The following is a 27,829-nucleotide window of genomic DNA, read 5'->3' on the forward strand; positions in this document are numbered from 1 at the left end:
ACACACTGGTGATGGCAAGCTACATTGTAGCCACAGCCACCCTGGGGCGCACTGACAGAGGCGAGGCTGCCGGACACTGGCGCCACCGGGCCCTCTGACCATCACCAGTAGGCAACGGGTAAAGTGTCTTGCCCAAGGACACAACGACCGAGACTGTCCAAGCCGGGGCTCGAACCAGCAACCTTCCGATTACAATGCGAACTCGAGCCACGATCGCCCAGTAAATCATCCAACCAAGAAATTATTTTCTCTGTTGTGCAGTTCGGGTTAATTATAGCCTCAGTTTCAGGTACCACTCTGGTGTGGTCTTCTGCTGCTGTGGCCGATCTGCTTCAAGGTTTGTGTTAGTTGTGTGGGAAAATCCCAGCAGATCATCAGCAGTTTGCAAAATATTCAAACCAGTCCATTGGTACCAACAACCATGCCACATTCAGTGTCACTTAAATCACCTTTCTTCCTCATTCTGATGCTCAGTTTGAACTTCAGCAGGTCTTCTTGAACACGACTACACACCTAAATGCTGTCACGTGATGTTTGTATTAATGAGCAGTTGAATGTGTACCTAACAGAGTGGTGGGTGACTGTCTTCGGAACGCAGTTCCTCAAGACACAAAAAAAGTCTTTATAAAGAAACAGATACTTTGCTGCCAGCATCGTTCACCGCCTCCTTTTTACAGGAGGACACTCCCATCATTTTGATCATTAACCCGCGTTAGCAGGTTTTCCTGGGGAGGCAAATTATCTGTCACACAACTGCAAGAAGTTTTTTTACTATCATAAAGCATTTGGCTCGTGTTCACATGACATATAATATTTCTATTATTAATAAGATGCTTTGGGAATATAAAGCTGCCACCAACGCAGGCTTGAAACTGTCTCTGGGCTTTAACCTGGATTCCCATTATTAGTCATAGCGTCTCACTTTAGAAAAGCAGTGAGCCAACATGAGGTCCAATTTCCTCCAAATGGTAAAAACAGCATTTATATTCACTTCAGGCAGAGCTTTTTTTGCCATTAAGAAGACATATATGCGTAAATCACACATTCAATCAAAATTAAAGTGCAGCTAAACTATGGATCAAAGCAAGTGGATGCCTAAAGGTTCTGCTACAGCATTTTCTGTCCTGATTTCTTACATGTTGTTGCAGTCACCACCTAGATTACGTATAACGCATCACATGATCTTAAATCCTTATAAGAGAGATTATTGAAAGTGTCTAGTATTTAGAAAGTCTTTTCATTGATTTATTGACCTTTTTGTGGATATGAATATGGCATTTTCTGTCTTGACATTTCTAAAGTTCAGTTGTAATCAGTCTTCTGCCTCCTTCTGTTTTGATCATGAATTCACCTCTTTCAGTGGGGCGTTGATTCGTTTGCTCTGTATTCTGTTCTTTCCCCCACTCTCTCCTCCTTCAGTTGAAGTATGAGCTCATAAAATGCAGTGCACAAGTTCGTACTGACACTGCCCAATATGGGGAAGTAAATACTATGGTGATATGTTCTTTAACCTGCTTATCAGCTCGTTCTCCCCACCCCGGATTCCTTTTTCCAGTTTTTTCCTACCTTTTCTTCATTTTCTTTCATCTGTGCCACATTTGTCTTTCTGTTCCCCCTAAAAGCACAAAATAAATTCTACAATGAGCATATAACTTTTAGAGCTTTTTCAGGGGGCAGCTGAGGCCTGGGAGCTTTTGTGGGATGTCCATTAATCAGTGGTTTTGGATCCCGGCTCCTAAAGTGTTCTGGGACCAGATATTGAGCCTCAAGTTGCACTTTTATTTGTATTAGGGGCACATTAAGAAAATAAATATGTTATTTATTAAGCACTTAAATTAAATCCCTCTATAAAATGCCTTGTGTAGGTAAGTTAGTGAAGCCATACTTCAGAATCGGTTTAAGTTTAGTAGATAGAGTGTGTGGTGTGGTGATAAGCAGAAGGACGTTGATGGTGCAGACAACTCCATCTGGTCAGAAGGATAAAGCACACAAACTTGGAAGAGCTTGTTGATGCTGTACGGGGTATTGACTGTGTGCATTGGTTGTATTTTAACAGTCAAATCCATGTGTAGGTTAACCTCTTCACTGATGTCACGGCTGCCGAGGCGAGCCGTGTGGAGTTGGAAGAAGGACCCAAGATGCAGGCAGTGGATGAAATGCTAGTGAGGTTTATTTACAAAGGTGTAGTGGCAAACAAGCAGTGGGGCATGACAAATAACTGAAGACACCTAAACTGGGAGAACTAAAAATAACAGACCTGGGAGCATACGACAAAGGGCTGAGAAGCAGAGAGACGCAGACAAGGAACAGGACACCGTGGAACACAGGGTAACGCAGACGAACCGGCAACAGGCAGGAGAACACACAGGACACACACCAGTAATCAGGGGATGAGAGACAGGAGGGCAACACGGCTGGGAGGAATCAGAGCTGACGGGACAGGGGAAATGTAAACTGAACACACTCACATCAGACAGAGACCTTCACAATAAAACAGGAAACTAACAGACAGAGAACCAGACAGGACACTGAACTTGACAGGCGGACTCATAAGTAGACACAATAACACCATGGACAGACAGAGGGAACACAGAGAAGTGGGAGCAGGCAGGCAAAGAACAGAAACCTAACAAATGGCAAAATCACAACAGAATACATATTCGAATAAACAAAAGCACAAGGAAACACAAAACACTGAGTCCTCAGACTCAGGACCATGACAACTGATCTCCTCTATGATTTGTGTTTTAAATGTAATAAAAAATAACACGAAGGCTTCAACTTGCTGTTCTCATAACTGAATGGGGACAGCAGATGGAAATCCGCCCACAGTGTAGGGTAAAGACTGGCTCATTTGGTAATATGGACATTTTCAGTTTGTTATGAACACATCAGCTGCCCTGCAAGCAAAGAAGTCAGGTATAACTGTGCTAGCTGTCCTCAAGAGTTTGATCATATTACAGGCTGTTCTTCAGCAGGCGAGTGCTGCTGTCCAGACATCCATTTTTACCGAGCACCTCGAGGAGTCTTCATCTAAAAACTAAAAGGGTCGAAGGTCAGTCTCAACCTTGGAAACACTGCAAGGGAAAACACTCTGGACTCAACTTAGCTGCCGGGTCGAAAGGTTGGACCGAAAAAAGAGAAAAAGAAGCGTGCAGGGCAGAGGAATTTACGAATTTTATGGCAAGTATAATGAAAACTCCATTTGGTAATAAAGATTATGCCATAAAACTGTTTCAGGTGCATTTCATGAGTTCATTAAAAGAACCAAAGTGTGAGGAAGCTCCTCTTTCCTCTCTGTTTCATTCCTCACTTATTTCCTCCTTCCTCTCCTTCATCTCCTTCATCTCCTTCTCTTTTAAAATAAGTTGGTAGTTAACACTTTGTCATAGTGAGCCACTGGTACCGTCCCGTTGGTTTTTTCTTTCTATTATCTGTCTTCCCTATGCTTTGAATCTGGATTTTTGCACTCTGCAGCTTTCTCTTTTCTCTGTAGTGTCCAAATGCTGGGCTTTCTTTTCTTCTCTGGCTTTTTCCACACAGCTGAGTATGTTTGCTGCGTATAATCGTAAAGTCTCGACCGATTTAAGGAGCGCTCTGTTCTGCTCTATGTTGTTTGTCGGAGTGTGCTGCAGTGTGTTATCTGTCTGCCTGGTTTTACACACTGCACAGCAATGCTTTTGACGCATCAGTATGCCCACACCCATTCAGAAATCCCCTCTCCCCCTATCCCTTCTCTCTCTCTGACACACAGACACACAGATGGAAGGATTATGTGGTTTTACATTAGCAGCGCAACTCTTTGTTAATGGCCTTTCAGTCATTAGCAGCAGAGAATACATTTTTCTGTTTTTGACTCTTTCAGCCTTCGGCCTCTGTTATTAACTCACTGAACAGCTGTTGTTGTCAGTAGTAATCCTGTGCCGACTAACAGGCTTATGCAGCAATGCATAATATTACACTTTATTTTGGAGCTGATAGTTCAGCAATGGGAATACCCAAAGATTATAATCCCCAGGGGTTAAACGAAGATCCCGATGGGATGTGAACTGTTCTGTCGCATAAATGACAGCTTTCAGTTATGCGACTCCCACCCCTTCACAATCTGAATGCATTGACCAACTGTTGCACACTTAGATTAAATTAAATTTCTAACCAGCGTGGCTTTATGAGTCCGCCTTTACAATATGATCTGTAAGTATGAAGACATAGGACATCATTTTGTATACTTTTGTCTTGAGACTAGCTCGGCATGCTAGGTTTCAAATGCTAGAGAGGTTAGATGTCTAATGCTAAACAACACGTACTTCTTACAGTAGCATAAATGAAATCAACATCAACCAAAGATACTGTGAGTCCAAATGTTAATTCACTGTCATTACAGATAGGTTTGTGTATAAAATCACCACAGTGCCACAAGGTCTCCAAATGGACTAGTGAATTAGCTTTAGTTGCTAATAGTTAGCTTCACTGCTACAGACTAAACACATAATGGAGACTCTTGGCCAACTTCCCTACTTTCTCTTCAACCCTGTGGATCAAGGTCAATCTATTTACTATTTTGTATTTCCTTACCTGCAAATATAAAGACATTGTTACTAGTGCTGTCAGCGTTAATCTCATTAAAATGACGGTAACACCATAACCGCATTAATACGGCAAATCTCCGTTAGCGAATTAACGTGGCTCGACCCATGTGAGGGGCTGCAACGCTTTAACGAGCTAACCGTGCAGCCCTCACAGGGGGCGTTAACTTGCTAACGGAGGTTTGCCGCGTTAATGTGGTTATGGCGTTAACGTCATTTTAACAAGATTAACGCTAACAGCGCTAATCGTTACTTGTTTTGTACACCTCATTTTAGGAGATAGTCACTCTTGTGTTGTAAAAACGGAATTACTCTTCCAGTATTATGTATCACTGGAGATTGTGGCGGGGCATGGTCGGCGGTGCCACTGCAGGGTAGGTGAACGCACCTGCAGGGCATCTCCAATCATGCCTCGCCGGGTTAAGACTGTCATGTTGTAGTTGTGGGTATGTGTGGCTGGCAGCTAGGGAGCTGCAGCCATGGAAGCATGTTAGAACAGCAAAGTATGCTGGAGAACGCAGAATAGTGGTCGCATCCAGCTTCATTCCTGCCGCAGAGATTTGGGCACACATTATAAACAACTAAAGCAAGTAACATATTTGAACAATCAGAACATTCTAACAGCATACAGTATTATAATTAAATAAAACATGCGGGGGTGTACCCTTACAGTACACATCATGCATTCAGTTTGAGTTCATGGATAAAAAAAGATATTTACAGCACTCTTTCAATCCACCAGAGAGATAATACAGGTCTTACTCCAGAATCAGAAGGAGTCATCATCGGCTCTGCATGTAAACCAACCAAATGTTTTCCAGCGTGCTTAGCTTTGAGCTAATAATAGTAGTATATTACTTATACAACTGCACAAGAAAAGGAATGCAGCCAAGAGAACACCAGTAAGAGGGGATGTCATGGTCCTGGGCCATGTTGGCCCAGTATTCTTAGTTTTCTTGTATGTTTGTATTTTGTTCCCTATTTAGGCCATGTTTCGTGAGTTGCCCTGTTGTGTTGTTCCCTAAGTGTTTTCCCTTCGTGGCTTTTACCCCCTGTGTGCCCCTCTGTGTATCTGTGAGCCCTCGTCTCTCCTTATGTTTTATTCCATGTTTCCCCAGCCCGTTATGTCTGTGTTTTCCCCGCGCTCTCTCTCCTCCTGTCTGAACCTCTGTACTTCCTGTTTGACTCTGCCCGTCTCCCGTCAGTGTTATGTTCACCCCGCCCTGTCTCGTTATGGTTATCTGTGTCAGCTGTGTTCCCCGTGTGTTCCCACTTTCCTCGTTAACCCTCTGTGTATTTCTGTCTGCGTCTCCCTCTGTTCAGCGTCACGTTCTCCCTCATGTTGTGTGGATCTTCCTGTGTCTACCTGCGAGTGTTAGTTTACTTTTCCCCAGTTTAGTTTTGTATTTCCTGTGTTCTACCGTGCCAGCATTAAAGCTGTGTTTCTCGAGTTCATCCCCGTGTCTGTGAGTTTTGCATTTGGGTCCTCCTCCTGCTTGCCACACAGCGATCCATGACAGGGGATGAAGGTTAGATCAAAAAATAATTTCTGAAAAGCTGAAAGTAAGAGATTGGTTACTCCAGAGCAGATTATATTATGAATGTTATTGTAGGGTCTTTACTTAATAATATAAAACACCTTGAGGCATTTCCTGTTGGGATTTAGCACTATATAAATAACACTGCCTGTTGCTTCATGTTGAAAAAGCAGCAAAAATCAGCACAAAGAACATAGCAACTTGACCATTATCTTCTAAAAAGGTATGCACTGAAAACACCGTTAAACTGTCTGAACTGCACCTAACTATGCCAAAAGTCATTCAGAGGTTTTGCATGCACACAAATGTTGGAGGCCTTCCATGTAATCTGGGTTATAGTCTGTTTATCACTGATTAGAATTGGGCAATTAATCGCCTGCTAGTAGGTACAGCAGGTCTCCCGCTGGTGATCTCAATGGGAGTGATTACCACCTACAAAGTCCCATCAATGAGAGGATCTGATTTGAAGAGGGTTCAGCACTTTCCCTTTACTGCTCGTTCCCTTCTGCTGCGCTCTTCTGACCTCTCTCCAGATTTTTTCATTAAACTCAGCTGCTGCACAACTTACTGTGGGAACATCTGAAATTACAGCTACATGAAATATGAATCATTGCACTTTCACCACCATAATGTGAATACATTCAGTAGGGCATGCCAGGTTTCACAACATCATTGCACTTCGTTGCTACCTCCACCTGAGAATTTCATGTCGTTTCTGAGTTTTATCGATCTATCTCTCGAACTACCCTCGGTATTACCCTAACACTGTTACACAAGCTTCTTTGAATTTCTGCCAGGTAAATCTACGAGCAGCTCAAGACGAGTGGTGAAGATACAATCCTGCACTTTTACTATGTTGTACATAGTAATTACTGAATGAAAGCAAGGCATTAAAGTCAAATAGACGTCTATAGGAGAGTCTCCTAAGTGCGCCGTCCTTCCACTCACTTGTGCATTCTCTCTATGAGACGTGAACTGAACCAACAGGTTTTTCTCAGAGTGGAAAATTAGCTTCTCCATGCAAGCTGTATTGGTCTGCTGTGGTGAAGCAGCCTTATGGGTGAATTACGCTTCAGCAGGAAATCTACGTCATGACTTACGATGTAACTGGAATCCCCTTTTAACTCTATGCCATAACCTTCCAAGTAACCTGAGGTGCACCTCCCGAGAAGCAGAGCTATGTTTCAAGTCAACGACTGAAAGGCGATGAAGGTTACGGCATAGAAGCATAAATCAGGCATTATAGAGAGGATGAGCAGTTTTGTCAGTACTTTTCTTGCTTAGAGGTCACTATGCTTCCCTTTTCCCAAACATCAGAGGAGTTTTGTTCAGCTCTGCCAAAATGGCATCTGTTGATGTCTGTGTGTCACTTTTACCAGCTGTTGCTGTGGTTAGTAGGCGCTCTGTGAATTCATCCCAAATGTCACTCGTGCCACTTCGGGTCTTATGCCTCGAGCATGTTGGTTTCCTGTTCCCGCATATATTTGAATGTATTTGCTTTAGAATAAGACTCCCAAGGCTATAAGCACATGTACATATGGTATAATGGAGTCAAAGGAAATAGACCTGTAAGAAAAATAATTTTCTGTGGGATTTAGGTGTTTCAGGATTATATTACAGACTTAATTATGACTTTTTTTTCCCCATTCTTGTCCCTCCCTTCTGTAACACTTTGAGCTGTGAAGGATAGGCTTTTATATAAGCTTGGCTCGCTGTGAGATAACTGCCTTTTGGATCCTCTTTAAATGTTTAATTATTGCAGAGTGTCAGGATTTCTGTTTGGAGTGTTGAATGTGCCATTAATTTGTCTGCCAAGTACGATATTTAGCTTATCCTCTCCACTCTTCTTTACTGACAGAAAACACACTAATCCAGGTGCTTCGTCAAGAGAAATCGAGCAATGCAGAACCCCCAGTTTCAAGATAATGTTTTGGCTTTATATTCCTTAAACTGCAACACCACGCACAGTCATCTCCTTTCAGGGTAGCTTTTCAATGTTAGCTTTTAACAGTGGGTTTCTTTGGCTTCTAACTCTTTCAGCATCTCTTTCTGTTATTTAACCCACCTGGCAGACTGACTCCAGCCAGGCTGTCTTATTGTTGTAACTTTGCTCCATCTGTCCAGTCCATTATGTGGCCTCATGGCTTAGTGACCACGCTGATGGAAATGACCCGTGTGACATTTAAACACAATCCATATCCATCCAACGCATGCCACATGGAGCACGACATTTGATTTTTGTGTCAGAGCTGCATCAAATAGCGTCACTGTTACACATGTGGGACCTGCCTGTACACAGGCCTGGGTGCTGATTGGTAGTAATGTGATTTGAACACCTTGCAGTCATCACTTATTTCAGTGTGTTTCAGTGAAGCTTAGGTGGCAGTTTTAACCAAATGATCAACCAAAATTTCATCAAGAAAGAACAAAGTACCGTATCTGAACTTAGTTTGAGAAATTGTTGGATTTTTGTCACTTTTTCCCATCCAGCTTTGAAAAAACTCTACTAAGTGTGAGTTATTATTTATTTATTTATTTATTAACCTTTATTTAACCAGGAAGATCCCATTGAGATTAAAAACCTCTTTTTCAAGGAAGACCTGGCCAAGATAGGCAGCAGCAGATGTCTCACAGTTACAGAAATTACTCAAACACAGGCAGCAACAACACACATGCAACAATAAGTGAAAGAATACAAATAAAATAAAAAATAAAATTCAATAAAATTCAAATAAAATAAAAAAGTCAGTTAAAATGACAATCAATCTAATTGAAACAGTTGCATGTTATGGACTTGGCCTCAAGGATTCGTAGTTTAGATTTAAAATCACTTAATGAAATGAGTTCAGTCATTTTCCATTCCTTCTGCAGTTTGTTCCAGGCCAAGGGTGCTAAATGGACAAAAGCTCTTTTACCAAGTTCAGTTTGGGCAAATGGAACAGAAAGCAACAAGTAAAGATGCGGACGAAGAGAATACCGCCCAGCATGTTTCATTACAAGCAGGGAACATAGATAAGAAGGCAGCAACCCAAGTATCGCCTTATATATAAAACTGTATAAATGACAGTTCCTCCGACTTACCAAAGCAGGCCATCCTACCTGAGAGTATAACTCACAGTGGTGAGTCTGAAATTTACGGTTAGTGATGAACCTCAGAGAAGCATGATACACAGAATCAACCAGTTATTGTCTTCTTAATGTGTTCAGTTTAATTCAGTTTATCTATATGGCGCCGAATCACAACCACAGTCTCCTCAATGTGCTTTATATTGTGGGTGGTTGGTTAAAAATTGCAGCTTTATCCATCCATTTAATTTGCGTTACTTATCTGGGTTCGGATCATGGGGGCAGCAGTTTAAGCAGAGACATCCGGACCTACCACCCACCTCGTCCATCTCTTCCGGGGGGAGAACCAGGGCATTCCCGAGCCTGTCGAGACATCAAACCTCTCCAGTGCGCCCTGGGTCTACCTTGGGGCCTCCTCCCAGTACAAAATGCTGGAAACACCTAACCTAGGAGGCACCCACTTGGTGTCCCAGTCGTGCCTGATTGTGCAGAGGACCCCTCCTGACTGACTGAGAGCCTCGACTTATCTGGCTGAGCTCAGAAACCCTAAGAAGAAAACTTCTTCCAACTCTAAAAACTCATAAATATTATTTTTTTGCCATCTAGAAAAGGTAGTAAGAAAAGAAATCAATGAAATAAAAGAAATCTATGATAAAAAGTTCTTGAACACATACTTTTTCAACTTCAACTTGTGGGCCCTGTGTGTTTCACATTAAACAATTTTTTCCTGAAAATATTCATAACAACAAACATATTTTTTAAAGATACGTGACGAATCAGAATCAGAATCAGAATCAGAATACTTTATTGATCCCTGGGGGAAATTATTTTTTGTTACAGTGCTCCATTTTAAACCAACATTAAGACAAGACAGACAATACGCTAACTAAGAATAGTACAATATATACATATATATACATACATACATACATAAGTCACTTATAAATAAATATTTGGAAAAGAAACATGTGTAGCTGTAGCAGCAAACAGTGTGTTAAGTGGATGCGTTGTACAGGGAGATAGCCACAGACAGGAATGATTTCCTGTGTCGTTCAGTGGTGCTTTTCGGTAATCTCAGTCTCTCACTGAACGAGCTCCTGTGGCTGACCAACATGTCATGGAGTGGGTGGGAGGTGTTATCCAACATTGTCTTTATCTTGGACAGCATCCGCCTCTCCGACACCACCTTGAGGGAGTCCAGCTCCATCCCCACAACATTGCTGGCCTTACGGATCAGTTTATTAAGTCTGTTGGCATCTGCGACCCTCAGCCTGCTCCCCCAGCATGCAACAGCATAAAGGATCGCACTGGCCACAACAGACTCATAGAAAATCCTCAGCATTTTCTGGCAGATGTTGAAGGACCTCAGTCGCCTCAAAAAATAGAGACGACTCTGGCCCTTCCTGTAAAGTGCTGTGGTGTTTTTAGCCCAGTCCAGTTTATTGTCAATGTGTACTCCAAGGTATTTATAGTCCTCCACAATGTCAACACTGACCCCCTGGATTGAAACAGGGGTCAAGTGTTTCCTGGTCTTCCTGAAGTCCACGATCAGTTCCTTGGTCTTTGCCACGTTGAGCTGCAGATGATTCTGCTCACACCACGTGACAAAGGAGTCGACCACAGCCCGGTACTCTGTCTCATCATCCCTGCTGATGAATGACATGAATCAGAAAATACCACTGAACATGTATAAGGAATATAATGTCCTATAAACACTGTTTTGCTTTGGCACCATGTAAATAAAACTGAATTGTGTTGATTGCATTTTTGGTGTCAAACATAAGGCCTGAGGGCCATAACTGTCCTGGCAAAGACTCCAAACTTTTAAATATGTTTTAAGAAGATTTTCAGATAGCAGAAGGTTTAGTTTTACCTCTGATTATCAAAATTTCTGTTTGTTTTTTTTTTGTTTTTTTTTACAGACAAAAAACAAATAACAGACAAAAAACAGACAAAAAACAAATAACAGACAAAAAACAGACAAAAAACAAATAACAGAACAGAGATTTTCAGTTTTATAATTACAGGACCATTTGGCAAATGAGCAATCAGCAGTTTCTTCATTTACTACAGCAGTATTTCTTTAATATGTAGAAAAACTAAAATGTACTATTGAACCTGCGCTTATTTTTCTTATACTAAGATATCTCAGGGATTAAATGTGTAGACAAACTTCTTTTACTGACAGAAAGGGGAGTTCCCCTGGTCCGGCCCACCAGTCATTGATCAATGTGAGTCGTATGAGGCTAACGACATAAGATGAGTTTGTTTAATATCCTCACGTACTGAACAGCAACATTAGTAACACAGGCAAACAGAGAGCCCTAAATAGGATTTATCTTATTTCACACAGTTAAAATTGATGCTCTGTACCATGTTTGCAATTTATTCCACATAACATACTACACAACAGATATTTAACTAAGTGCCTTTTCCTGCTTTTCTAATGTTTCTAGCTCCTAAAAATAATATAAGTCTTTATTCAGTGCCACTGTGCTTCTGCTGGATGAAAGAACCGACGATTAATGGTACATTCAGTTGTGGTGTTGCTGCTGGAGTGTGGGTGTGTGTAGGAGTTAGTGTGGTTTTGTGTTTTCACTCACTTTTACCTCTGTTTTGAACTGAAATGTTTTACAAATGAGCATCAAAAAGTCAATAGCTCATTTTTCTCTTCCTTTTTTTTGCCCTTTTCCTCCCTCTTTCACTGCAGGCAGATGGATGATGCTGCTGATCCCTCGCTCCGGAGGCGTGGAGTGACAGATGACAGAGGTTTTGGTACAGCAGGAGGGAGAGCCAAAGAGAGAGGCGACGACGGAGAGACTCGCCACTGCTGATAACCGAGAGAACAGAAAAGGTCAAGCACATCGATTGGGAGGTGAGGTAGAAGTAAGTGACCGGATTTACCGATGCTGCTCTTGCTCTCTGTCTTTACATTCTCTCTTTTCTCCGCATTGTTTCTGCAGCTTCATTTCTTTCTTCTTTTTTCTTCCTCTGTGCCCTTACCACACTGAAAAAACACACCTCCACCTGCACAGCTCAGACTGCTCAATATTTCTCAATAAACCCGCTTCAAAGTTGTAGTTGCGATGCAGCGCTTCTGTGCTTTTGTGGCAAAAACTCTCCCAGTTTTGTTGATTTGGCTTTAAATTTGTGGATGAAGAAGATGTGTTCCTACAGCACAACAGTGACCTAACACACAGTCAACTCATTTAACTTCCTCTGTTTTAAATTCTCACTATGTTCGTGCTCGTTCCGGGAAGCAAAAAAAACCCGTCTGCCCTTGAAGTGCACATAAAATGTTTAATGAACGGCAATTTGTTTTGAGCAGGAATGTAGGCAAAATACAAAAAGCCATTAAAAACCACAGAATCTGATCTAATGGTTGTGCAGGTCTCAAACTGTGATGGTTTATGATCCACTCTAAGAACAGTAACGTCTGCCAGATAAAGCTCAACTGTGCTAAAGCATTGGGAGGTTTTCTCAGTAGCAACTAAGGCATAGTTGTTTGCACTGTAATTTCACGCACGGTGGCTCAGTGATTAGTACCGTTTAAAGCAAGATGTTCCTGGGTTCAAGCTTCAGTAAATCCCTGTGTAGAGTCTGCATTCACAGAACCACCTGTGGAAAGCTGTGAACCCATTCACAGGTTTCCTCTGATTCTAAAAACAACATGGCAGATGAGTGCTGCTTCCTGTTGTCCTGGGACACTCGTGCAAAAGCAATTCTTTAACTGTTCATTCACTTTTATATATGCAGTGTCAGGACTCTACAACTTCAAATAAAGTTTTTTGGTGTTTGATTTTTCAGGTTCTGTTTAAGTATCTTTAGGTTGTTAAGTTTCCTTTTCATGTATTATTCGAGAACTCCTGTTACATTATTTTCAGTGTTTAATTGTTTAGTTATTCATGTTTCTAGCTCTTAGTTAGTCCCCTCCCGTGTTCATCTTAGTCTTGTCTCTGTATGTTCTTCCTAGCGTCCCCTGTATGTGGTCCATCGTGCATTCGTGTTTGTTTAGCTCAGTCTCAGCGGTCATGCTTCCTGTTTTATTTTGGTGATCTCTCACCTCGTGTGCATTGTGGTTTGTTTTGCTTCCTTGGTTTAATGCAGTTCTGCTGCGTCTCCACTTGTGTCTCAGTCACCTTTCCCTCGTCTTTATTTTGTACTTTATCATCAACCTTTTGCTTTTGGCTCCAGTTTCCAACACATGATCTGCATTCCCTGCAGATCACAACACATTGAACCACAACAATCAACAATCAGCTTCCTATGAGTCACACTTGGCAATGGTGGGAAGGAAGAACTCCCTTTTATTGATAGGAAGGCTCAGGGAGGGGCAACAACGTAATTCCACTACATAGACTAAGGGTGAAACCCAAGCTGGGACAGTAAGGATAAAATCGAATGCTCTACAGCAGTCCCAAAAAGTTGATGCTGTTAATCTGGATGTAATGTTTTAGTGGGAGAAATGTTTCGTCACTTACCCAAGCGAATTCTTCAGTCTGAAGAACTGAGGTGACTCATCTCTGCTTTAGCTTGACGCATCAAGTCATACAGTAGTGGCTTCAGAGATTTTGAGAAAGCGATCCATGCCTTCATCTCATCTCGTCTCGACTTCTATAATAGCCTCTTTTCTGGCATTACCGCTACATTAATTGGCCAACTGCAGCTAGTCCAAAACGCTGAAGGCTTTGCCTCCCATTCAGTTTTTAGAAACTCAAGCAAACTCAAGCAAACCCCAACAGAACACACAAGGCTGAGTGTTTTGTTGGGGTTATGTGACATTTTGAAGTTATGATGGGGCCTGATCGTGCAGGACATTGAATGTGAGGAATACGATTTTTCACTTCAGTTCTGGATTTAACAAGGTGGCAGTTTTCAGTGTTCTTCCTGTCACGTTTTGGAAAATCCAAAAGCTTTTCAGGAAATTTTTAAAACAGTAATAAGTACTTACAAGTTATAATAATTTCTGTGCTTATTAAAACAGGCAGGCTCAGTTAAATGTATAACGTGCAGGTTAATGGAAAAGCACTGCTTAAAAATGACTCCAAGGTTCCTCACAAACATCCAGACAGCAGATGTTGGGGGGGTTCACTTAATCTGCCATCTGGTATTTTTTATCTATTTTTGAACTTCTAATTTTAGCAAAGTAAATCTGTAATTTAAAAAGAAAAAGAACATGTAAAAAAATCTAATTAAAATCTTCTGCAAAGTGCATTCAAACATCCCTCCAATCCTAGACTCCATTTTTCTGGATTACAGTTTTATGCTGCCAAGGCTACAGCTCACACAACGCTAAACTGAGATCATTTTTTAAAATTGACACAGGTTTATCCTGGAGTTTTTCCATAAAAACTCTGCAAAAAGTTATTTTATTTCAGTGCTGTCTCTCATTTATTACATTTATTAGTCTGGAGAAATGAGGCTTGTTCCTGAGGTTTTCTTCCCACATTCAAAACACAAGATAGCATCCGTTACAGTAAAAGATATATATATAAATCTTATAAAGTTTGTATCTGTCTTGTGTGAAACTTGTATGTAAAGCATACAAGAGTGAAAACAGATATAAGATTTGATGCAAGTCTTTTATAAGTTTTTCTTATATTTCTTTTCCATATGGGAAGGTTGTGTGTGTCAGCATATTTTGAGACCATTTTGAGTCTTCCAGTTATTAAAAAGAAGGTCAGGGTACTTCTCATTTCTGGCAACTTAACCCTCCAAGGATTAAGGTAGCCAGGAAGTAGGAGGAACAATAGCTTTGGTTACAATTACTTCACAACAGCACCAAAATAATCCGATGTACTTTAAAGGCAGCAGGAACTATTCTCTACTCTTATTTTTATCCTGCAAAGCAAATAAAAGTAGACCTGTGAGCGGAGAAAAGAGGGAAGACGAACCACCTGCTGCTGCCTCAGTACAAAATGTTGCCACAGAAGTTGGCATTCACCAGCATATAGCTGGTAAATACATAGCTGACACTGTCTATTGTTAGGGAAACATAAACGCTTAAATGTTAAGCCTTAAACCAAACAAAAAAGGCAGTTAGTGTTTGCTTTGTAGGGCACATTAATAAGAAGAAAATCCCCCCATCCCATTTTGCTTTCCCCCCTCTGCTGTTTTATCTCGCAGAGCAGAAATGGCTTAAACAAACAGAAGTGCAGCGGCAGTTTTATTTTCCCCACGGTGGAAAGCACCAGCGACCGCGGCGGCGCCTGTGCCACGACTCTGCGAGTCCCCAGCCGTGTCTGCGTAACTCTCTCCAGGATGAGGGCCGGAATGCATTCTGCAGTCACAACACCAAATATAAGCCTAATCTACATGTGATGTGATTGGCTAGCTGAGGCCCGCATCTCATCTTTGGTTTGAAACTAATGAACTGTGTGCTTTCACTCGAGTTTCCAGATAAAAAGATAATCACTGGTAGAATAACAAGTTACTGTCGTGTGGAGTCGAGAAATTGGCTTCATTCGGCGTGACTCATGGTTTCGTGCGCGTCTCTCCTCCCTCGCTTTCTCATCTCTTTTATCTCTTTCCTCTCCTTTCAATCACTTTTCCTTTATCTCCCCAATCACTGCTTTGTCCAACTTCCCTCCTCCTCTCCTCTTCCTCCTCCCCTCTCTTCGTCGTCTTCTCCCTCTCTCTGTGACATATTGCTGCTTTGTCAGGCCAGTTAAATGGCTTGCCTGCAGTGCTGTTTAGTTTCCTGTGAACTATGCTGATAGAGGAGGCGATAGGAAGCAGCTTGTCCGTTACACACAAAGCAGCGCGCTGGTGACAAACGCACTCACACACAATCCGTAATCACACGTATAGTTCTTCCCTCGACTCGATTTAAAGTTGCGTTGGTTTTTCTGTGTTGCCTTTTTCATTTTCCAAGGGTAGAATTTTAAAGCGCACGTTATTACGATGCTGTTTACCTTTTTTTGTTTATTTGGTTTAGTCAAGAAAAGACAAGCTCAGCAGTTTCATTGGATTTATGTTGTCCTGAGAAATAATCAATAAATTGTAGTAGCCTCCTCTATAATGTGGTCTTCCCTGTCTTGCTCTTCAAATCTATAAAATATGGCCCCATAGTCCAGGCTAAAGCCCTACCAGGAGCTGAATGGTGGTGAGATTACATGATGATTTGGTCTGATGGGAGAGGCAGTCATTAATATTGGTATCATATATAAAATCTATCCTCCCCAGAAAACAGATAACATCCTTCATTGTTATGCTTCAAACAACCGTTTTTCATTTTCTAAACTCAAAATACTAAACCTAACTTTGGTTGTTTCATTAGCTTAGCTGTGATCACAAAACCATGGAAGTTATTCAGGAGTTGAGCAAAGTCATTATGTTGCCTAGCACCCACCTACCAATGGGCTAAATGGCACCTAATTTATGCTCCGTATAAAAGCTTTGCATTGTTTTAATATCACAACAGCACACAACAACCTTTAATTCATATCCACAAAAGCTGAATTATGTCATATTATGATGTTGTTACATTTCAGCAACCCCCAGAAAAACGAAATGCAATGTTTATACACTTAATTACACCTTGCCATTTGATAGCTAGCATTTCAACATATTTAGTTAATATGTTAGCTACATAAGTGTAGCATGTAGTACATCTCTAAACAAAACAAAATACTGAAGTAACAGTTTGGAGCATCTCCAAGAAAGCGACTGGACTTCTTTCAATTTCTTGAAGATGTTTCACTTCCCATCCAAGAGGCTTCTTCAGTTCTAAGAGGTCCAGTCGACCGTGACCCGGATGACTGAGAGCCAACACAAACATCTGATGTAGCAAAAATGCAATGATTCCACTTTGTGGTTTTGTGAGACATTATGTGTCAGAGTTTTGTTACACTGGAAACTCATTCAGTTTACCAAAAATGAATAAATGAGATAAACTCAGTTACATGACAGGAATAAATGACAGATGATGTTCACTGTGGTAGAGCATGTTTGACCCTCAAAAGTCTAGATTGCCTGAGCTGTGTGGTTACCGCATGTCAGCATACTGAGCCCTAGCCATGTTGGAAGAGTGGATATGGTATCTGGTGTGAAAGCTACCTGTGCCCAAGCTCTGAAAATATCTGTGTTAAATAATTTAAATTGTTCAAAGGCATGTGAAAGTAGAGTATGTTCCAAAATGACCCCAAATACACCACAAAGAAAATGGACTCACGAACTGTGTGCTTTTCTTTCTTTTTTCTTCTTTTTTCAGTCCCATTATAAAAAAGTGTGTGTGTAAGAGAGAGAGGAAAGAGTGCTCCTTTCTAATGTGTTATAACCCCAGGATATCAAATACTGCCATTATGAGTGTTACAAGGTGTTCTTGGGCATTGATGCCACACTGTCCCACCAGTATTAAAATTTGTGATAAAGTTTCTCTTTGGAAACGCAACAAACCCAACGCTTTGGGGCAGGTTTTCTCAGACTTTAGTCACATAGACCTAGAGACCAGTCAGCAACGCTTTTAGAGACTTAAAGATATGGAGATCTTTGCAGCTGTCCTTATTGCACTTGCATGCAGAAAGTTTCCTTATATCAATCAATCAAAGCTTTATCCGTCACATGCAGGTTGCCCTGCAGTGAAATGGGACCCCCCCCCCGACCTTACACATATAGCACAAACATTACTTGGGGATACAGGTCGGAGATTGGTAGAATCAGAGAAAAAACATTCAAATGTACACTACAATGGGGAAAGTACAAGAGGAAAAAAAGAGACCCCTACTCATGCTGTGCTTCCATGGTAGGACAGCATGAGAACAGGAAACAAAAAAACTCCTCTGCACAAAAAAGCACATAAATGTCCACAGCACAACATTGTGAAGACATGACAAGCCACAGGGGTGGGTGGTTGGTGAGGAGTAATCCGAAGCGAACACAGCAGCCGCCCTGCACAGCGCTACCATTCCAGCGCGGCACACAGACCCGCCGTGTTCCCTCGCAGGAAACAAGCATCGAAGGCGTTGGAAAGGGAGGGGGGATGAGTGAGTGCCTATGCCTATAGTGTTATCATTCTTTTGATTCTGAGACCTCACCGCTGCAGTGATCCGTTCCGCGATGTCTTCCAACTGTCGCTCAAGGGTCTCATTTTGAGCAGGCCTCTCTCTGATGTATCCCCCCATACGCTCAATGGTGTTGTTTTGAGCCTTCACAGCAGCTGCAAGCGTCTCCAAGGTGTTGACCATATTACGTTCGTTGTGAGAGATTGCGCCTCGTTCCATTTCGATTCCAGCGGGCAGCCTTGGGGGGGTTTGAACAGCCGGTTCCGCTCTCTTATTTCTCCGATAAACCAGGGCTAAGCCAACTCCGATCAGCATGAACCCTGTTATCACGGTTCCGAATAGATAGATATCTTCAGCGTCCTCGATCGACAGTCCCGCCAGGCACATGAACCTCCAGTTCTGCCACCCGTCCATCGTGTATCCGGCAGGGAAAGTCCCTCCAGGGCACTCAGGCTCTCCCGAGTCCAGATTTCTCGTTGAGAAAAGGGTGTCAATAGCATTCAGAGACCAGTTGATCAAATCCATAATTCTCTTTTAGGTTTTAGAGGACGACAGTGGGAGGCTATTCCACGGAAAGTAACAGAGGTGGGACCAAGTCATTGTTTTGCAAGTCTCAAGTAAGACTCAAGTCTTTATCCTCAAGTCTCAAGTAATGTCAGGCAAGTCAGAGTCGAGTCTCAAGTCACTGGTGTAAAAGTCCAAGTAAAGTCACAAGTCTGAAATTTTGAATTTCAAGTCCTTTCGAGTCTTTAAAAAAAAAAACGAAAAAAAGCATGTTGCAGTTATATGCTAAATGTAAATATTAGACCATGTAATTTTTAAATCTGTGTTTTTCTCAACACATGACAAAATAGTGAACTTAGAAAATATACACAAATTGTGAAATTGCACCTCTTTAAAATGCAGCTCAATTAAACCTAGCTCCAAGAATAATTTTCACCGACAGTTCTGAGATAAGCTGCATGTTATTCTTGGATGCGGTTGTAGGACTGGCTTTAAAATCGCATGACAAAAATATCATACACATTAAAAAAAAACTGCATCACCAACGTAGCCTGGACAACATTTGCTAGTTAGATGAAGTCAGCTATCTCATCGTAGCATATTTATATGCATATTTATAATCATACGGTTCTTGGAGTGAGTGCATACACTCATGAAGTTTAGTAACTTCAGGCCACTGCAACAAGCCCAGGTACAGTTTACCGACGGATGGGTACAGGACCTTGAAACGCACCGTGTAGAAAGTACAGACCATCGTACGTATCATAAGTTTACCAGTCTCACAAATCGTCGTCATAAATACACATTCGTTAACCGTTTATTAATATAACCTTTGAGCTCAATGGTAATTAATTAGCAGTGGAAATAATTTCTGGTAGCATCACAGAAATGTAGCAGTGACAATAATATTGTATGTTGTAATCGCACTGGACAATTAGTGATACAAAACAACTGTTTTATCCTGTGAATAAAAGTATATGTTTTTGTCAATGTACCATGGTAATAACAGAAGCGAAACACAATATTGTCTCAGGACAATTCACTATTTATGCACAATAAACAAAGGAGCATAGCGCGACCATTTCTGTTCAGCGCCAGACTTGCTTGTAACCTATATCACCAATTATGTTAAGAAAAATGACGTATTAACTACAACAGCAGACTGACCTTTGTGGAAATGCTTGGAGCAGACTAACCTGAGCTGGAGGGTTCTGGGACGTTATATTTGATCTTTGAATGGCTGCAATCCAGGCCATTCGTCGCCTCTTTGTTACTTCGGAAACATGGCTCGAACAATTTCTCTTCAACGACGTAATCCGATAACAACCGATCTCTTTACCCGTCGGCTTCCCGTGGCTGTCATGCGACCGGCTATTGCAGTTAATAATACAACAGCTTCTTGACATTTTTGTGTTTCTTTTTATCGCTGTGTAACTGATTTTAATTGAAAGCCTGCGTGCGCTAGTACCGCTTGCCACGAGTTCCCAGAATCCTTTGCGGTTCTACCCGTGAATGACGTCACATTTTCAATCTCTATATAATATGCGTGTTAAATTTTATATTTGGGGTAAAATATCAAGTCTTTTCAAGTAAACCGGTTCAAGTCCAATTCAAGTCCCAAGTCATTGGTGTAAAAGTCCAAGTCAAGTCACAAGTCTTAGAACATTTTTTCCAAGTCAAGTCTAAAGTCATAAAATCGAGTCCAAGTCATGTGACTCGAGTCCACACCTCTGGAAAGTAATGCACACAAGACAAGACAATGACATAGAGGCTAAGCAGGGAAGATAAGGGTGAGGAGGAGAGGAGAAAAGTGTGACCGCCTTCGCTGAGAGCTGAAGAAGAAGTGTCTAATATAGAGCACAAACTTGAGGGAGGAATGTATTTAAACAAAAAGGAATGTATTTAAACAAAAAGAGCACGAACTGGTGCAGCTGGACTGTAGTGGGCACTGTGCCAACGCTTTAGGCTCTATAGCTCACTCCAAATGTTTAGAGGGTCCTCAGTAATACTGGTATTTGGATGAAGCACAGCAAAACCTAACTGAACCTCACAGGCAGTCATGCTCTGGTATGATGAAAGGCAACCACACCTAAAAAGAGTGAGACATGCGGGCTCCTGTTTTAGTTCTTTGCAGCATCCAAACACCTGTGAAATAGCAAGTGCATGTTTCCCATAGAGATATACGAAATTACAAGAAATTATTTGTGTCACTTTCAAAGAGGTGACTTCATCCCAGCTCAGTCTCAGGAGTTTGTGAAATAGTCACCCAAAAAAATGAAAGAACTACACTTTTGTCAGTGAGCACAAATTTGTAAGTCATGCAATTCAGTGGGAAATATGTTTTGTCCCAAAAGCACGTATGTTCTGTAGAAAAAGCAAGTGTCACCATGGCAACCAGAAAGAAGTGTTTTATAAGCCATGGCAACTGTTGCGTTTATTTTTTAAACCTAACCCAGCAGATTTTAATGCCTAAAGCTGCGTCCACAGTGGAATCAATTGGCTGCGACCTGGCAACCACACACCACAGAAAATCAACTTCAAGCGACTGCACTACTTGCAAATAACCCCTGACAATGTAAAATGTAAAATGGGCGGGACCTGAGATAACCATTTCTCAACTTTTAGGCGGGCAACTGTAGCGACTAAGTGAGCACAGGATACTACTGATTGGCATGTGGCCTGGTAGTAAATACATGCTTTTTTCAGACAACAGTGCATCCCTCACAAAGCCTTATTTTGGTTAGTACATTACTTGCCCACTAATCAGCCCATCGGCCCAACACTAACCCAACAAGCTGAAAAATGATACCAACTGGTCAGGTTAGACAGGTTGTTATAGGATGACCCCAAATGGGTCACATTCCTATTTCCAGCCACCCTGGGAATAAGAATGTGCCATCCTGTCAGTTGAGTGGAAAATGAGAAAAGAAGTGTTTACGTATAATAAGTGAAAGCAAAACAAACAAAAAAAAACATTAAGGTCCAATTACTGCATTCAATATGATAAAAGACCAGTTGGGGAGGGTGTGGTTCAAGGTAAACTGGTAGGCATCTACTTTAGACTCAGTTCAGGGGGTTTTGAAGGTTCTCAGTCATCCAGGTCATCATCATCTTTAAGTTTCTTGAAGACGTTTCACCTCTCGCCCAAGAAGCTTCTTGAGTTCTAAGAGGTGGAGAGCCCTATTTAAGCCCTATTGGGAGTGTCCATAAGAGGGTTGCTGACCCTCTATTGATCATCTGCCTAATCACATGAGCCAAGGTGTGAAAACAGGTGCTGGTTACTATCAGCCTAATTGTCATTTAAGTACGAGGATGGGTTGTTTTTATAAACAACACAAGTTGGAACACACACACCCAGACACACACACAACAGTAATCTGAATGAATTATTGTGTTTGCACTCAATCGCACCTAGACAGTTCATTTGCATTCAGAGCAATTTACACAAATAAGTGCAAAGCAGAGACAAATGAATACACTTACACACATTAAACAATACAAATGTTAACAGACCCACACCCACAAAGAAGCACAGTTTTTATTATTGTGTATGTAGCATTCAGTAAAATATGGACAGACATACTCTATCCTTCCTGATATTATCATAGACTCGCCGCCCACTAAAATATCTCAGCTGGAGGCTTGGTTGCGTCTGGAGATGTGCTCGCTTATCATCTCAAAATACACACTCACAAGTGGACACATGGGAACGTAGAAAGAAAAAAGCACAAAAATAAACACACACACACTTATTCGCATTTCATTCTTAAACATCCCACGCAAACGGGAACACGTCTCAATGGTTTTTGGTCGTTTGTGCTCTTCACAGGCAAAGACTCACTGTATGCGCGTGCTGACTATCACACACACATAAACTTTGACTCCTCCACCTCTCCTTGAAGACATTTATGAGGTGCTAAATCACTAAGCTGCCTGACTGGTAAGGGTAAATAGAGAGGAGAGCCATACATACACACACACACACATGCTGTGATGTGAAGGAGTAAACATCAAAGCATCTGTTGGATTTTTATCTTTAGTATATTTTTGAATGAGTACAATGTTTAACGTTCTTTTCAGACCTTTTTTTGAGGAGTGTGGACAAAGTCTAAATTAGTCTGGTGGAGAATCACTTGGAGGGCAAAGGAAGCGGAGAAAATGCAGGACAGAAGAAGATTTGAGTGGGCGCGCTGATGGATGGCTGAAGAGGGAAGAAGAAATGGATGAAAGCTCAAAAGATTTAGAGAACGAAAGCATGGAAATTTATTGAGTAAGACTGAGGGAGAGGAGTGGGTGAATGGAGTAGATGGATGGAAGGAAAGTAATCGGAAAGGGGGGATATATCAAGAATATATCAAGACAGACCAGAAGGAATGTAAGAGAGAGAGGTTTGATTTATTCTCAAATCATGAATGACTGGGTGAAAACAACTTGTGCATGCAGGAAGTTCAAATTAGATGATCTGATTCTTTTTTTTTCTTCCATTGCTTCTTTCCGCAGTTCGCCCTCACCATCATCTCGGATAAACTCCTCAGATATGTCCGTTCACAACAGCAAGGTTCAAAGCTGAATGCAGATACTGAAACCGACTGACACCCTGTGGCAAACGGACTACAGCGATTGGGTGGACAGAGGACGATGGTGGCCCGGAGCCATGGATATGAGTCATCCAATTTCCAGCTCTAAATTAAAAACTCTTAAAGTCTCACTTCCACTTGGATGTAGATGTGGCTGAACACCAAAAAGCAACTCGGGACAGTTTTGCTCAGCATATACCTTGAGAACTCCCTGGCAATGATTTGTTGGCCAGTAATGGGAGATACAAGCCTAACAGAACAATTTGAGGCTGTTTGGAACTAGCAAGATTTATTAAAACACAATAATAAAACCAAGAGCCCTTGTAGCTGCTTCTTCCCTATCCCCCTGCCCCAGCTTCCCTGTCATTCACAATCCCCCAGATTTCTCCCTATCCTGCTTTCTTCCCATCCCATCTGATCAACTCTTAGGTGATATCCTTCAGAGAAGTGTCCCTTAATTTTGAGTGCAGCTTCTTCTTCTGTATGCTTCTGAAGCAGATTGTCCAATCTCCAGTAATCTCTCTTTGAAATGGGTGGCCCAGCAAGGGCTCTTCTTGGCGGGTTCGGGACAACCACATCCTCCTTGGAGGTCGGGAGTCGAATGGCTTGGCCGAGCAACAACCCCTTAGATCTCAATCAAACCCTCCCATGGGGGATAGGACTTGGAAGCAGCAGCGGAGGTGGTGGTGCTTCCGGCATGAGTTTAGGTCTGGATAATTTAACAACCCAGGAGTCTGTGAGCAGGGCGGTTATCAAAGAGAAGAACTGGCCAGCACTGCTCATACTCGTCATCATTGCGCTGACGATCGGCGGAAACATTCTGGTCATCCTCGCGGTGTCGCTGGAAAAGAAGCTCCAGAATGCCACCAACTTCTTTCTGAGGTCACTGGCTGTAGCGGACATGCTCGTAGGGATCCTGGTTATGCCAATCTCTCTTATCAACATCCTCTATGGTAAGTTTATGGTACCCATAAATGACATCAGCATGAAACACTTATATACAAATAAAATTCACAACTCATCTCTGCTGACAGTAGCATATTTATAGTCTTACGCAACTTTAAAACATCAGTGAACAATTGGATGAGTTGGTTTGGTTTATATGTAAGTATATATGTTATTGCTGTCAGCGTTAATCTCGTTAAAATGCCGTTAATGCAATAACCGCATTTAAGGCGTCAAATCTCCGTTAGCGAGTTAATGGAGATTTGCCACGTAAATGCGGTTTTGGCGTTAACGTCATTTTAACGAGATTAACGCTGACAGCACCCAAAAAAAGTCGTTCATTTTACTTTCTGTATCTTTGATTTTTTTTTTTTCCATTTTTCTTTTCTTTTTCTGTTTTAGCCATTTAAGAATGATTCAAGAGTCAATCATCATCTTTGTGTGCCGTGATCTCAGCACTTGATCGGATGTGTTCACGGACATAGTGCAACCTGTGATCAGACCAGCTGATATCATTTAGGATAACTTAGTAAATTAGTGTTTGCAGTGAAGATAAACTGACCACTTAAACATTTAAATGACGCTTTTCTAGTTTTGTAGCTTCAGGCTGAAAAATCAAAGAGAAGGTGGAAAAATTGCTGCAAACTGAGAAACTACATTACTCCTACATTCTCAGTAAGCTCAGTACAGTCAAAAGGAACTTGTAAATTACTCGTACCGACTTTGAAAGAATAGCAAAACAGATGATCCACTTTCCTTAAGTGTTTGTAATTATGTATTCACTTCTTTACAGCCCCTCCTTTAATAATAAAAAGCCAGATTCAGAATCAGAATCAGAATCAGAATGGGTTTATTGCCAGATGTTGAGGTTTACAACATTAGGAAATTGCTGCGGTGCTTCAGTGCAGACAATAAGAATTAAAGTGCTATGTAGAAAGAAAGATATGTGCATGAGATATACATGAGATATATACATGAGAATAAGAATTATGAGTGCTACGTAGAAAGATATATACATGAGTGCAGGTGGTGATCAGTGCCAAACATGAAATGATGCAGTGACACAGCGTAGGGTCATGTGTTAGTGGCGGGGACAATCATGTGGTTATTGTTCATGTGTCCAACAGCAGAGGGGAAGAAACTGTTCTTATGGCGAGAGGTTCTGGTGCGAATGGACCGGAGCCTCCTGCCTGAGGGGAGCAGGTCAAACAGACTGTGTCCAGGGTGAGAAGGGTCAGCTGAGATCCGGGCTGCACACCGCAGTGTCCTGGAGGTGTACAGGTCCTGCAGAGATGGGAGTCTGCAGCCAATCACCTTCTCAGCAGAGCGCACAACACGCTGCAGTCTCTGTTTGTCCCTGATAGTGGCTCCAGCGTACCACACGGTGATGGAGGAGGTGAGGATGGACTCGATGATTGCAGTGTAGAACTGCATCATCGTCCGTGTTGGCAGGTTGAATTTCTTCAGCTGCCTCAGGAAGTACATCCTCTGCTGGGCTTTCTTGATGACGGAGGTGATGGTGGGCTCCCACTTCAGGTCCTGGGTGATGGTGGTACCCAGGAAGCGGAATGAGTCCACAGAGGTGATGGGGGTGTCAGTCAGGATGATGGGGGGGAGTGGGGCTGTGTGCTTCCTGAAGTCCACAATAATCTCCACTGTCTTCTGGGCATTCAGCACCAGGTTGTTGTGGCTGCACCAAGACACCAGACGTTCAACCTCCCTCCTGTAGGCAGACTCGTCCCCGTCCGAGATGAGCCCAATGACGGTGGTGTCATCTGCGAACTTGATTAGCTTGACAGACTGGTGGGTGGAGGTGCAGCAGTTGGTGTACAGGGAGAAGAGCAGAGGAGAAAGAACACAGCCCTGAGGGGAGCCGGTGCTGATGGTCCGGGAGTCCGAGACATTCTTTCCCAGCCTCACGTGCTGCTTCCTGTCCGTCAGGAAGTCAGTGATCCACCGGCAGATGGGATCAGGCACATTCATCTGGGAAAGCTTGCCTCGGAGATGGTCTGGAAGGATGGTGTTGAAGGCAGAGCTGAAGTCCACAAACAGGATCCTGGCGTAGGTTCCTGGGGAGTCCAGATGCTGCAGGATGAAGTGTAGGGCCATGTTGATGGCGTCATCTACAGACCTGTTGGCTCTGTATGCAAACTGCAGGGGGTCCAGGAGGGGGGCCGTGAGGGTCTTGAGATGGGAGAGAACTAGGCGCTCAAATGACTTCATGACCACAGATGTCAGAGCCACGGGTCTGTAGTCATTTAGTCCAGTGATCCTAGGTTTCTTGGGGACAGGGATTATGGTAGAGGACTTGAAGCAGGCAGGCACATGACATGCCTGCAGTGAGGAGTTGAAGATGCCAGAAAACACTGGGGCCAGCTCGTTTGCACAGTGTCTGAGGGTGGCAGGAGACACACCGTCTGGGCCGGGAGCTTTCCGAGCATTCAGACTCCTAAACTGCTTCCTCACATCTGCTTCATGAATATGAAGAGTTGTGGTCGGAGGAGGTGGTGTGAAATCCTCTTTTGTGTGGGGTGAGGGGGCGGGTGTTGCAGGTGAACAGTTTGAAGGTGGTGATGGCTCTATGGAGGGGGGAGAGGTGGGGGAATGAGTGTCCAAAGTGCCTCTATTGTTGGGGTCGTTGAAGGTGTGAAGGCTGCCTGATGGCTCGTCAAAACGACAGTAGAAGTCGTTGAGGGTGTTGGCTAAGAGCAAGTCATCAGTGGAGTGGGGGGTTTTAGGCTTGTAGTTTGTTATATTCCTAAAACCTTTCCACACAGAGGCCGAGTCATTCTCTGAGATCTGCTGCTGCATCTTCTCAGAGTGCTGATGTTTGGCAATGTCCACTTCTTTAGTGAACCTGTACTTGGCCTCTCTGTAGCAGTCCCTGTCTCCGCTTCTGAACGCCTTACTCTTTTCCAGCCACAGCTTTTTGAGTTTAGGAGTAAACCAGGGTTTGTCATTGTTATAACTCACCCTGGTGCGTGATGGCACAATGCTGTCCTCACAGAAGTGGATATAGGAGGTGACAGTGTCCGTAAACTCGTCCAAGCTGTTAGAAGCAGCCTTCATTGTGTCCCAGTCTGTAGACTCCAAACACGTGCGAAGCTCCTCCACAGCCTCGTTGCTCCACAGTTTTTTAGTCCTCACGACAGGTTTGGAGAGCTTCAGCCTCTGTCTGTACGCGGGGATTAGGTGGATCATGACGTGGTCAGAAAGTCCGAGTGAAGCGCGGGGCACCGCGCGATAGGCCCCGCTGATCGTACTGTAACAGTGGTCTAATGTTCTCTCCTCTCTGGTCGGGCATTTAATATGCTGCTTATATTTTGGAAGCTCATGGCTCAGATTGGCTTTGTTAAAGTCCCCAAGAGCAATGATGAGAGAGTCCGGGAATGTCCGCTCCGTGTGGAGAATCTGCTCCGCGAGTGCGCACTGAGCTGCCTGCGCATTCATCCCTATAAATCTCAATCTTTAGACAATCTGCACCTGATCTCAAATATCCACCCACTTGCCAGCTGTTGTCAGCACACTGACATGCGCCTGCCATCATTAAAAAACATTTTTCCGTGCAGTTATTGAAATGATTATTACTTCTCTGAGACGGCGCACACTGT

The 27,829-nt window shown here is 42.6% G+C and overlaps 1 protein-coding gene across 4 annotated transcripts in view; it reads left to right on the top strand.

Annotated features, from left to right (window-relative positions):
- Positions 1 to 27,829, top strand: part of htr2cl1 (5-hydroxytryptamine (serotonin) receptor 2C, G protein-coupled-like 1) — a 221,281-nt gene that overhangs the window by 154,010 nt on the left and 39,442 nt on the right. For 2 of the 4 annotated variants that reach the window (XM_085264523.1, XM_085264549.1), the window contains 2 exons: positions 11,901 to 12,076; positions 23,197 to 24,226. In XM_085264523.1, coding sequence (XP_085120649.1) covers positions 23,803 to 24,226 — 424 coding nt within the window. In that variant the 5' untranslated portion in view covers positions 11,901 to 12,076; positions 23,197 to 23,802. The remainder of the gene's footprint in view (positions 1 to 11,900; positions 12,077 to 23,196; positions 24,227 to 27,829) is intronic. The other 2 variants (XM_085264531.1, XM_085264542.1) reach the window with 2 other exon arrangements.

This window comes from Mchenga conophoros, linkage group LG3 (genome assembly GCF_057382185.1).
Source record: "Mchenga conophoros isolate Kocher_MC1m ecotype Shallow Benthic linkage group LG3, M_conophoros_male_GT1.1, whole genome shotgun sequence".
NCBI classification, from domain to species: domain Eukaryota; kingdom Metazoa; phylum Chordata; class Actinopteri; order Cichliformes; family Cichlidae; genus Mchenga; species Mchenga conophoros.